Source organism: Marmota monax, unplaced genomic scaffold (genome assembly GCF_021218885.2).
Source record: "Marmota monax isolate L192 unplaced genomic scaffold, Marmota_monax_Labrador192_F-V1.1 WCK01_AAM20220418_F8-fsc00136, whole genome shotgun sequence".
Classification (NCBI taxonomy): domain Eukaryota; kingdom Metazoa; phylum Chordata; class Mammalia; order Rodentia; family Sciuridae; genus Marmota; species Marmota monax.
This window is the reverse complement of record NW_026693905.1, coordinates 1,166,986-1,181,192: the sequence shown is the minus strand read 5'-3', so window position 1 is coordinate 1,181,192 and position 14,207 is coordinate 1,166,986. Positions and strand designations below refer to the sequence as shown.

Below are 14,207 nucleotides of genomic sequence, written 5' to 3'. Positions count from 1 at the left end.
AGATCCAGCTGATGCCTACTAGGCAGGCACTTGTCATTCAGAAACAGAGATTCCATTGAAGATGGGGAGTCGTCGTTCCCATTGGTTGGGGAAGTACAGTAGGAGGGAGTTCCGGGGGAGGAACTTCCTCTGGCGGTACCGGGAGAACTCGGGCGTGGTGGCGATCCCGGGGGATAGAACTGGCGGCAGTTCAAAAAAAGTGTCGCTGAGTGGCGATCTTCCCGGGGGCGTATAGAACATTGGCGGCAGTTTCAAAAAATAAAGTTTGTTCCTGCTTGAGTGGCTCGTGATTTTTGTGCCCAGCCAGACTGTGGCAATTTAAGATATTGAATGCCAAAAAATTATTTTTACCTTCTCATAATAGCATTATAATAGGATATATACACACACATACATATATATATTTGTATATATTCTCTTTGTGGTATATATTTTTACATATGATATATAGGATACATCATATAAGGATATATAAGGGTGTATATATATAATATATACATATTATATGTAAAGATCTATAAAGAGGAAATATATATAGATATATATAGTAGCATATGTATTGATACACACATACATATATAGTGCGTGTGTGTGTGTGTGCATAAAATCTTATTATTGAACAAGAATAGTTAATGTTCAGCAGTCAGAATTGATGGGCCCCAATTGAGGTCTTGTTCAAATGCCAAAACTACACTTGGAGGCTAACAGGTAGAAATTTTAATGAGCACCAGACAAGATATGGTGGCACATGCCTTCAATCCCAGTGGCTCAGGAGGCTGAAGCAAGAGGAACACATATTCCAAACTTGCCTCAGCAACTCAGTGAGGACTTAAGCAACATTGAGACACCCTTTTGAACATAAAAAGTGAAAGAGCTGGGGATGTGGCTCAGTTGTTCAGCCCCTCTGTGTTCACTGCCTCCTATTAAAAAAAATTAATGAGCACCATCAAGTCTAATCTCATGAGACCACTTCCTTTGTCTCCTCCTTTGTCCCATCGGGGGAAAACAAAAGATGGGAAAATGGAAGGTGGGAGTGAACCCAGATGAGAATTAGGAAAACTTAGGCCAAAGGACATAGCCAATACTTTTTCAATCCCTGTTTTAGATAGATTTTTAAAAATTTTTTGTTTTTAGATATACATGACAGTAGGGTCTATTTTGACATATTATACACAAATGGAGTGCAACCCATTCCAGTATTGATCCCATTCTGTGGTTGTACATGATGTGGAGTTACACTGGTCGTTTAATAATATAGGAGCATAGGAAAGTTATGTCCAATTCATTATACTTTCTTTCCTTTTCCATTCCTGCTCCCTTCCCTTCATTCCCTTTTGTCTAGTTCAATGAACCTCTATTCTTCCCCAACCCCTGCCCCCCCTTATTGTATGGGAACATCCACCTATCCAAGAGAACATTCAACCTTTGGTTTTTTGGGACTGGCTTATTTCACTTAGCATTATAGTCTCCAGTTCCATCAATTTACTGGCAAATGCCATAAATTTATTCTTCTTTATGGCTGAGTAATAGTCCATTGTGTATATATACCACATTTTCTTTATCCATTCATTTGTTGAAGGGAACCTTGGCTGGTTCCATAGCTTAGTTATTATGAACTGATTTGAACTGCAATAAATATTGATGTGACTGTGTCACTACAGTATGGTGCTTTTAAGTCTTTTTGGGTATATAACATGGAAGGGAATAACTGGGTCAAATGGTGGTTTCATTCCAAGTTTTCTGGGTAATCTCAAGACTGCCTTCCAAAGTAGTTGCACCAATTTGCAGTCCTACCAGCTGTGTATGAGTGAAACTTTTTCTCCATATCCTTGCCAATATCTGATTGGAGTGAGATGGAATTTCAGTATAGTTTTAATTTGTGTGTGTGTGTGTGTGTGCATTTAGTTTGATTCCATCCCATTTATTGATATAGTGACCATTCATATTTCTTCTGGGAAGTGCCTGTTCAGTTCCTTTGCCCATTTATTGATTGGGTTATTTATTTTTTGGGTGTTAAGATTTCTTATTTGTTTGTGTATCCTGGAGATTAATGCTTTATCTGAGGTGCAGGTGATAAAGATTTTTTTTTATTTTTTCTTTTAGTTGATGGACCTTTATTTTATTTATTTATGTATATGTGGTGCCAAGAATCGAACCCAGTACCTCCTTCATGCAAGGCAAGCGCTTCACCACTGAGCCACAATCCCAGCCCCAATAAAGATTATTTTTTCCCATACTGTAGGCTCTTTGTTCATGTTCTTGATTGTTTCCTTTGCTGTGAAGATTTTTAGTTTGATTCCATCCCATTTATTGATTCTTGATTTTAATTCTTTAATTCTGAGGAAGTCCATTCCTGAGCTGACATGATGGAGAGTTGGGCCTACTTTTTCTTCTAGTAGGTGCAAGGTCTCTGGTCTAAAGTGCTATACAGATTTAATACAATTCCTATTCAAATTTCAGTGATGTTATTTATAGAAATAGAAAAAGAAGTAATGAAATTTATTTGGAAAAATAAGAGGCCCTAATAGCCAAAATAACCCTTAGGGAGAAAAGTAATGCATGGGGCATCACGATACCAGACCTCAAATTATACTACAGAGCTGTAGTAACAAAAACAGCATGGTATTGCACAAAATTTTTGAAGATCAATGGAACAGAATAGAAGACACAGAGACATACCCACATAAATACAGTTATCTTTTACTAGACAAAGTCTCCATAAACATACATTAGAGAAAAGATAGCCTCTTCAACGAATGGTGCTGGGAAAACTGGAAATCCTTGTGTTGTAATTGAAATTAAAACCCTGTATTTCACCTTACATAGATATTGACCAATGATACTGGTGCTGCTTTCCATGCCTGTTTTACCTAGATTTTGACCAATGATGATGTGGTGTTCTCAATGCCTGTTTCATATAGATTTGGCTCCACGCTCTACCCAGACTTCTATAAGCTCCTAAGCTAGCATACCAAAAGGGTTTTTGTTCCCCCTGCTCTCTGGCCTCCTCCCACATGTTGAGAGTGTACTCTCTCTTCTCATGCTTATATAAATCCTACTGTACAATACTTCCCTCCTGTTATTGTCAACGGATTTTATTCAAATTTGTGAGCCAAGAACCCCGAAGGAAATTGGCAAAGCAGGAAATATAGTCTCATCTCAAAAATGAGGATCATAAAGATATGTGTATATACATGTGTGTGTGTATGTCCATACACACATATATATGGATATACAAATAGGAAATATATATAATAGTATATATATATATCCTACTCTCTCTCTCTCTCTCTATATATATATATATATATAATCCTATTTTAATGTTATATATAATGCTCTATAAATATTTTCAGCTAAGTTTGCTATTTGTTACATTTTGAAAGATGTGTTTTTATTCAGATGGAGTCTCAAACTTAGCAAGCATCAGAATCACCTGGAGAGCTGGTTAAAAACAGATTATTGGGCCCCATTCCCAAAGTTTCTGCTTTTTTAAGTTCAAGGTGGAGCTTGAGAATTTGCATTTCACCTAAGTTTCCAGCTGATGGTGATGTTAACTGCTAAAGTTGACTAATGGAGGTTAAATTTTTAAAAATAATATTCATTATTATTTAACATCATAAAAATACAATTATTTAAATTTGAAAGATAATTATTTTCTAAGCATGTCAATTTTTTTTTGTTTTAGCCTTTAATCAAAGTATTTCTTAACACTTCCTTTCATGAAAAATATTGCACATTCTAAATCTAAATCTAACATCATTCCCTATGCTTTTAAATCAGGCACACCTTGGACGTCTGTTCTATTAGTTTACGGCATGAATAAACTGTTTAGTCTAGAAATACACTTTTAAAATGTGGTGACATTGTGGAGTTTACAAGTGATAGTTCAATGTCTGTATATTTTATTTTTGTGAGTCTTTTTGTTTCAGCTTAATTTGATATGGGTCAAAGTACAGAATGTCTCAGTGATAGAAAGACTAAAGAATAATTAGATATTTAGGAGTCCTAAATAAAAAAAAATACTTAAGTGCATTTAGGAAAACAGTATTTTTCAAGTGTGATACTTCTTTCTATTATGAAAGGCCACAAAAATGCAAATGGACATGACATTCAAGAGTTGAAGAAATTTATAAGTAAAGCTTTCCCTGGCTCACTGTAATTTTCTTACTGACTGGGAGTGTCAATTAGCTCAATCAGAGATTGCTGATAATGTCAGCTGTCACTCATTCATAGTGATGTGTGAAGTCCACAGGTACCGTGGACTGCTTGAGTGATGAATGAAATAATGAGGGCATGGAAGCCTGAACAAAATCCTCCATTTCTATAAATTCTTTTTCACATGGGGAGTTAAGATAAAGAAAGAAAACTCTGATTAAAATCTATTTTAATGAGGTTTATTTTTAAAAGTTTGACCTTAAAACATTAAAGTTTTAACCTTATCTTTTAAAAAATTAATGTAAATGGCCAATGATTAATTATCATCATTTCCTAACATGTTTTGTCAGTGAGAGCAAGACTAACTATTCTAAGATAAGCCCCCAAATTCATATTGAATTCAATCTTAAATCAAACTTAAAACTTTTGTCAACAGACTTGCTGAGTCTCTGAAATATCTAAACTAATCAGGCTTTGTTTTGTGTATCTCTGAATAAAGTAGTTTTCTGTCTCTAAAGAAACACATTTCTTATTAGTGTTTTATTGTATATTTTATATCATTGTTACTAGAGTTAATGGAATATTTTTATTTTATAACTTTATGTCATTCATTGTATATGTGAAGTTCACTCATTATTATTAATCATCTGTAGTAATATGGTCTATTTACAGATCCTTTCTCCTTTTGACTTCATATTATCTACAATTAATGACAATTGGATGCCCCCATTCCAATAGTTTTATCACTTACTTATTTACCATAATAGCTTCTTCATATTTCTACTTAAGTGTTTATCAATGATATGGTCTTTCATTTATGTTGTTTTCTTATAGAAATTGGAGTCTTTGGAGTGGAACAAATGTATTCTACTTATATTTGTGACCTGGCAATTAAGATAGTGCCTGACACAGAGTAGAGAAGTGTTGAGTGTAGGCCTGAGTGAATAATTTTGAACTTGTTCAGAAATTGCTTGGGATAATTCTCATGAATGTTGGTTCAATGGAAGGCTAAGAACAAGATAGAAAAGCAGTCTCCTGTCAAGTGGCATGGGTACAGGGCCTGGATACCCAATAGACTCATGTGGAAAGAGTCTCAGTACATAGCTTGGTTTATTCATAGGGAGAGATGCATGCAATCCCTAGATGATATATTACTGAATCAGAGAAATTGATACCCATCAGGTCCTCCATTCTTTGCATATAAAGAGCAAGACAAGATTTAATTCCAACTGGCTCATGAAGCAAGAAATTCTATTATCACTGATGCTGAGACACATCAAGATAGCCAATTGTGAAGCAGATATAGCACTGGGATTCTGACAAGTAGGAACACACTGAAATCAAGTTTGCTTCAATCAGTATCCTAGGAGAATATTAAATGTATAATTTGGTTAATATAGAATTATTTTACAATAAATAGGTATGAAATGATTCAAAATGAATTTACTAAGTAGTTGGAATTAACATGTGTCATTGACTACAAAAATAATAAAAATAGAAACAGTAATAGCTAATGTTTATTAAAAATTTACTAGGCTCTAGTCATAATGATGAGTACTTTACAGAAGTTATCTCACTCAATTCTTATAGTAGCCTATGGAACAGGTATAATTTTGTTTATAAAATGTATAAGGGCTTAGCTTTATTTTATAGTATTAAAATTACTGTGCAGTTCTTTTCATTTTTAGAAGGTAACTCCAAAGGAAAGGTATTTATATGCCTTTAGGTATTAAACTAGAAGATAAAACCTTGATTCCATTTTTTTGGTTATAATTTACAGAAAGGAAAATATAACTATGAAAATTTGTTAAATAGCTTGACCAATTTCATTAAAACTAAATTGCTAAAAAAAGCCATGATTTTCAACTCTGACTTTTATTTCATATAGGGGGCTTTAAAATAATGCTTGTGTCAGAGCCTCACTCTCAGAAATTATTACATTCAATTGGTTTGGGGTGGGACCAGTGATTGTGGAATTTTTTAAAAAGTTTCCCAGTGATTTCAAATACGTAGTCAGAGTTGAGAACTACTAACTTTCAAAGCATACTACTGAGAGCTGAGTGTGCCTTCCCATTGTACCTTGTCAATGCAAAGAAATGGTAATGGTTATGTAGCTTGAAAGAATGGTTTTATGACTCATTTTTCTTCCTGTCTTTTATGCATTGTCCTTATTTATGTATTCTAAATTTACCTCACTGATGCTGCTTACCTTTCAATGACTGATATCTCTTGGAGTATTGCAGCATATTGGCTGGATAACATGAGTTTTATGTTTTGGTTTTGCAAATGCATCTATATAGGATTATATAGGATTAATATTACCAGGAAACTGCAGCTCTTATTGGAAACCCATTTTAAATAGTTATTCAGTTATTATTATATTTTCTTATCTTCTTCTGAGCTAGAAACATGGGCAATAGCACCTAGCTGGTTGGGTTTAATATTAAATACCTGGATTTATTTGTTTATATAATAATTTTCTTAGCAAAGCTGATAAAATTGATGTAGGTAATAAGTTTATGATTGGAGATATTTATATACAGTCAAAAATTATATAAGCCTGGACTTTGATCTACTTCGCTATATTTTTTTACATATACCCTCCCTCCATTTCCAACCCCAGTGGCATCATTAAAATGATTTTTAAAATGTAATATTACCACAACAGTAAAGCAAAGGGTCAAAAGACATAAAAATGTAGTTCAGAAAAAATTAAGTACAGGAACAAAAAGAGAAATACATAAGAAGTGTAACCTAAACAATTAATTTAAAAATGTAAATGAAATAGTTTTATATGTGAATTATTTTTTTCCATGGACTTTTCACCTCATAGATACAGTTTATTTTATCATTTTTGATAAATATCAATTATCATTCATATAGTTATTGTATTTTGTATTCTTCTCCTAGAATGCAAACTCCACATGGAAGTTAATTTTATCTATTTTGTTTTGTTCTGTAGTATAAGAACTGAAACTTGTTCCTATCACAAAATATAGACTTAATAATAAATTTTAGCCAAAAGAAATAATTGTTGAACAAATGTAAAATATATATATATTTTTTTTTTTGAGAAAAATATTTCTGTGGAGATTCTGCATGTTTTATACATCCTATGGTACATTAAAATTTTTGATAATCATGGTTGTATCATTTTGATTATATATATATATATATATATATATATATATATAGTGTGTGTGTGTTATTAACAAAAATGTGGTAGTGAATTGCAGGCAGTGCTATGTGACTGGCAGAAGTATAATTTAAACAGCATTTGTGCAAAGCAGTCTATGAAGAGGTATTATGTTATGTCAAATATTTATTTTATTTGAATTATTTATTTGCATTTCTAGAACTCTTCTTTAAGGAAATAATCAGTGAAGTAGAGATTTATAGAATGAAAGCTGTTTATAATGTTGATAACCCTAAAAGAGACAAAAGTAGTTGAATATTACATAAAATAAGGCACTTAGCATTCTTTCAAAACAGGCTCAATGATGTGAAAATGCAGTTATACAGTGGTAGATGAAAACTAGATGATGAATAATTGAGCATCAACCCAACTTTGTAAAAAGTGAGAGAAAGAAAGGAAACAAATTAAGTAGTTAAACCAAAATGTTAATAGTAATTATATCTCAGTGGTGAGACTAAGATTGCATTAATTTGCTTCTTTGTAGTATCATGAAATGAACAAAATTTCTATATGAATATGTATTACTTTGTTAATCAGAAAAATGTTATTTCACTTTTGAAAATCAACTTTATCATTTTTCCAGCTCTGAGAGTATATTAAAGAATTCATTAGAATGTAACCTCTGTGAGGGCAAGACTTGTTCATCTGCTGTGCTCATTCATGCATGTCTCATGCCTAGAATATTGTTTGGGATAAAGTGGTACTTCTAAATGGTTTTTGAATAAATGAATGATGGAAATTGAATATATGCCTCCATCTGTAAAGTCAGTTTTAAAGAGTTAAGTGAAATAGAAGAGAATTGATTACTTCCTTTTGTGTATATGTGGACTTGAGCAATTCATCCATCCATCATTAGTATTGAGTACCTGTGCATAGCATGTCTTCTTTCCACATGTGAGGGACTCCTTTCTCATAGACTAAGTTACCCCTGGAGTTTGCTTGGTGGGGAAAGAGGTTACCCACAAATGGCAGACATGAATTTTAATGTATGTGATTTAAAAGGATTACGACAGAGGTCTTTTACCGTCAGCATGTGCCATTATAATAATCCTGTTTCCTGGGATTTTAAGAGGAAAACCACAGTTAATCTGTAAACAAGCACTGTTTTGTTGCCCTGTGCAAGTACTTTTGGACGTTTCTCTTGGGGATGGAAAGCTCGTTGAAAAATGACAATTAATAATAATATAAGACAATGTTATTTTGTATTTCATTAGAATTCACCAAGGATGTGTTTTAAAGTAATTTTTAACTTGTAACATGCAGTGTAGAATTAAAATTGCTTATGTGCATGTCACGTGTCTTTCTTTCATATTTTTTTTTTCAAAATGAAAGTAGAAAACAGGACTGAAGAGTCAGAGGAGAATAAAATATTTATGTTTTAATTTAATATTAAATAAGAAAGATTATCAATATGTATAGTGATTTGGAAATTTGAAAAAAGCTCTTCATTTTTTTCTAGGATTCAGAATTTCCCATCAATATACAACCAAATCCAAACTTGAATTTATGTAAAGAAAATCTTCCTCCAGCAAAATTTGACTACAAGCTGAGTAACATTTTTAGACTTCATGAACTTCCAGTGAGCTGGTAGGATTCTTGATGTTTTATTAATAATGCTTTTGAGATTTTGTTGTTATGTCTGAATTGTGGGACTCTGGTTTACTCTTAGCCTGTTTCCAAATTTCTAGTCACAGCACTAAAAGAATCTGCTTATAACTGCTACAATAATCTCAAAATTAATTGGTTTAGGCACTTGGTGGCAGTATAGACTAAGTACACTTTACGTATTATTATTTTAGAGGTTAGAGTTCTGGCTTAAAATAATGCACAAATCATTTTTAGAGAAGTTTCTAGGATTATTTTAGAGATGGGATCTCAGCAACTATTATGATTGTACTTCTTCCCTGTCAATATATCCTTTTCAGTTTTTTTTTTTTTTGAGGACCATAATTACATGAGCTAAAATAATACTGGCTTAAAAACAAAACTTATTACTTGACATTTATTAAAATATATTGTTTTATGAATATATATATATATATATATATATATATATATATATATATATATATAAATGGAAACTAATATATAAAATGAAACTTATAAAAGTCACAGTTGTATTATTCAGATTTTTTGAGAAAAATATTTCTGTGGAGATTCTGCATGTTTTATACATCCTATGGTACATTAAAATTTTTGATAATCATGGTTGTATCATTTTGATTATGACTTAGGTAATAACATTATTTTCTTATATTTGGTCTTATAATTAAAAGTACATATAATTATTCTTCAAAGAAATCTATAATTTATACAAAAGTACTCAGAAAAATTTTCATAGTTTCCTCCACTTTGATCTTCTGTTATGTGTAATGTACTTCCTAAACCCTAATTGTTTGACTAGTTCCTAGTAGCAAGAATATTGTCTTTGATTTATTATTTTCTCCTTATTAATAATGCATTCTTTCAATATCTTCAGTTTGGTCAAACAGATTTTCAAAGTATATATGCATTTGATCTCAGTTATATTTCCTAGAGTAAGCTATACAGATATTCCTCTTTTACCTTCTAAAATTTGAAATACTCTTTCTTAGTAGTATGCCTTCTTCCATTCATAATATTTTTATCTTTCCTAATTTTTCATATTTTTAAGGAGCATAACAGAATCTTAGTTGCCATGACCAAAATCAGTAGGTTAATGAATACATAAAGGGAAACATAAAATAATAAACACATGTGTTAATGTTCTAACTTCAGACAGGTGTATATGCATACACATGCCAGTGTTTTGATGTAAGGTCATGACTTTTTCTTAAATTGTCTGTTCATTGGTATTCTGCACTGTATTTCTTACATAAGTTATGCCAACAATGTTTCATCTATGTTTTTAATTTGTTATTTCTTCAATCTAAAATAAGAACTTCAGGCATTTGGAAGATGCTCTTACCACCTTTTATAACATTAATTATTGACAATGATTGTATCATTGTATCATTTCATCACCTTAATTAATATTTAATTACATTACAGTGGGAAACACAACAGGTTTATAACAGGTTTAATAACAAACTGCTTTGACTGTTGCAGTCAGGGACTTTGGCTGATGGGAGCAGGTGCTTATTTACTTGAATATGATTGGAGAGCTCTGAGTGGTTGGAGTGTAGCTTAGAAGCACAACTTGTGTGTTTCACAGCAAGAATAGGAAAACTTGGTCAGTCCGGCAATTTAGTGGAGGTTAAAGGAAAAACTTTTGTCAAATAAAAATGTGGAGAAGAGGAGGAAGGAAACATTTAGTTCTTAGTCAAAGATAAAATCTGGATTTCCAGCCTCTGGAAATATAGCTGCCCTGATGACAGCTACTGCAATACAGGGAATAATTTCTGTCATAATCTTTACTAGCTGGCTTATCAGTAGAGGAGGATCTAGCTTTATGAGTTAGGAAGCAGAAAAATGAAACATCAGTGGAAAGGATATATGCTATCTAATCTCTTAGGATAACATACCTGCAAAGAAAAGTATGGAAAAGATGTCACTTTGGAACAAGTCATTTACCTGTTTTTTTTTTTTGTTGTTTGTTTGTTTTTGCCTGTTTGCTTCATTTTCAACATGTCTCTGCATCTGTACACCACGGTGTCTTCTTTGCTGTGTTTATGTGTCTTCTACCTATTTTGTTCTACCACTTCCTTCTCTTCATTCTAATTCTATACTATCAATCCTTAGTAGTAATAATATAAAATTCGATTTAAAACTCTTAATATTTCTCAAAAGTTTTCAAAGTCTCTTTTCTTCATTTTAAAATCAAATTACGTCCCTGCCATACACAGAAAAACAGTCTCTGTACTAAGTAGATCTTCAATGAAGTGTTTATTGACTAAGTTATATGCTTCTTGAGGGAAGAAAAAAGCTTTGTTAAAAAATGACCATCAATTTATATATTTATTTATTTATTTTGGATTGGCAATTACCTTCAGTGAAAAGAAAGTTCTTCAACTATGGTATATAGCTTTCTTAATTTGTAAAATATAGTAATAGTAATGACAATAATAGTGAACGGAATATCAATAATAAGAATGTTTACTAAGCACCTATAAATGCCAAGATTCATCTGCTTTAGACACACTATCTCCGACCTTCATGTCACTAAGGCAGTTATTGTTCCTTTATCTCTCTGTCACACTACACACTCACACACATACACACACAGCTCAGACACCTTGAGAATCACAGAAAAAAATTTGTATCAGATCTGGTTAACTCAAAAAACTCAAATGCAACAAGTGAACCACACATTATTTTAAAGAAAAATTCTAAGGACATAATCTCTATTTTTGTAGTTCGACATACAATTTACTAGTAATTTACAACTATATGACTCATGATTTAGGCCAAAATCCTTTTCCTTAGGATAGATAAATAAGCATGGCCTAGGATAACTGCTTTAAATTAGAATGTGTTTAAGTATATAATTTGCTAATTATGTATTCTTCCTCTGGAAAAACAGATTTATCAAAATGTATGTTTTACTATGTTTTTGAAAGGAGACCGCTCTTGTTAGAGTTATCAGCCAATTCCCATGTCCACCACCAGAAACATTTATAGATTCTACTTTTCTTTACTCCTCATCTTCTGTTTGCTCTTCTGACTCCTTGTTTTCATGCTGACTCCCACACTCGTCCCTCTCAGCATCTTCAGTTACTACTCCTCTTGGGTTAGGTTTCTGGATAATAGACAGCTCCTGGACTCTAGCTCCCACACCTACATTTCCTCTCTTGGCCTCATTCTTTCTCCAGTTTTAAGTACTCTCCATGTGGTGATAACTTTACCCTTGGCATTTCCCCTGAGCTTGAATATCTAATAGGCTTCTCCAAGTTGTCATGTCTAAAAAAGAACTTTTGTTCTCCAGAAAACTTGGTCTTCTCTGAATACTCCCCATTTTTTCAAAAGCACCACCCTGTACAAACTATGTCAAGGAAAACCCTAGAACTCTTTTTGATTTCTAAAGTCCTTGCCCTCCATTTTCATCATTAGATCTCTCAGTGAGCTAGCCTTAATTTATGTGGGGAAGACTAATGGAGGGGCAAGTTTGGACTGGGACTGGACTTGTTAAGTTTAGATGACTATTAGACTTCCAAATATACTGAGATGTGGATGGGATACCTGACTGTGCAGCAAGCAAACTGCACGAACACTGATAACGGGCAAGTAGCCAGGTTCCTGTCCCTACTATTCCAGGCACTTCCACAGAAACAGACACTAGAAATAAAGTGCCAAAGTAGCTTTTAGTGTGAAAGAATTGGCATTGTAGAAATGTAATTTTTAAACATTGGTCAGTCTAAAGCTTATTTGTTGTTTTCCTTGTAAATTATATGTTTTCATGTGATTAAAAGTCATATTTAAATTGTGAATTTTGAAATGAAGTATTATCTTTACATGTATTTATACTCCAGAATTTATATTTCTAATAAAATGATATTATTTATAATTTTTAGAATATTTATATCTCCTTAAAACAAGCAGGCAATGTAGAACAAAGTAGGCATTTAAATTTTGAATTGTCAAAGGGAAAGAGCTTGCAGTTCCTTGAAGCTTCAAGAACATTTTCTGTAGAAGGATAATAGTTACATGCAGTTTTAAATAATTATAATCATTGTTAAGTAGTGTACAGAATAACTTAAAACATTTTCTATAACATAAAGATATATTCTACCCATTTTATAATTTACTATCAAAGTACTAAGGTATTCTGTTAGCTTCCATTATGTAAAGATACAGTAATATTTATGCCATTAACTTTTAAGCAGTGGGATGTGCATGAATTTATGGTAAAGGTAAACATTCATTTTAATGAGCTATTTATTTTGGGGGGTGTGTTCCATGAATAAACACATCATCTAATTAGTAGATTAGATTTTCCATTTATTTCAGATTGTCTTTAGTGTCCTTGAGTGTATCTTTCTTCAACTTTAAATTTGTTTAGATACTTTAGGTTTGTTGAGCAGCTGTCATCTTCCAGAAGGTGTTCTGATTTGTTTTTAGTCAACTTACTGCTAAAATTATGGAAGGGCTTTTACATTGGTCACAGATGATGCGTAAAGCATTTTCAATTCCCGTGTTTCATTGACTCAGTGAGAGACCGACAGTTGCCCTTCTGGGGCTATAACCATTTTTCATTCTCTTTTAATTATCTAGATCCATAGTAATAACCACAGTGACCTACAAGAAGGTATTGTTCGACATATTATAATTATATATAGAAATTATGTGTAGTGCCAACAATGCATAAAAATCCCACCTATTAACTAAGGTTGTTAAAAAAATGAAACTATGCTTGTCTCCCTTAGGACATAGTTTTATTTTTTGCCAAATTAAGACATTTAGTTTTTCTATAAAACATTTTCTGGGGTCTATTATTATGATAAGGCAGGTCTATTTCCATGGAATGGCAGTGCATTAATAATATTCCAGTAAATATAGAAAACATATCTCATTTCATCTTCCTTCATTAATACTGGTATTTTTTAAAGAGAGAGAGAGAGAAAGAGAAAAAATTTTAATATTTATTTTTTTAGTTTTTGGCGGACACAACATCTTTGTTTTTTGTATGTGGTGCTGAGGATCGAACCCGGGCCGCACGCATGCCAGGTGAGCGCACTATCGCTTGAGCCACATCCCCAGCCCCCAAAACTGGTATTTTTTATTATCTACTATGTAAAAGAAAGAGACATGGAAATTCAAAGCAAAGGTTAATTTTGTAATGTAGAATGTCAGGGAAGGTTCTTTAGGACAAATACTGATATACCTCTTGCTTTTTTTAACAACTTATTTAGTATTTAAATCTATATTATATTCACAC

At 32.4% G+C, this 14,207-nt stretch overlaps 1 protein-coding gene across 3 annotated transcripts in view; it reads left to right on the top strand.

Moving 5' to 3' along the window:
• The window catches only part of Spag16 (sperm associated antigen 16), a 719,050-nt gene that overhangs the window by 175,399 nt on the left and 529,444 nt on the right, over window positions 1–14,207 (top strand). For all 3 annotated transcript variants that reach the window (XM_058585177.1, XM_046462926.2, XM_058585180.1), the window contains one exon: window positions 8,814–8,941. In XM_058585177.1, coding sequence (XP_058441160.1) covers window positions 8,814–8,941 — 128 coding nt within the window. Of the gene's footprint in view, window positions 1–8,813; window positions 8,942–14,207 lie in introns of those variants that run through there.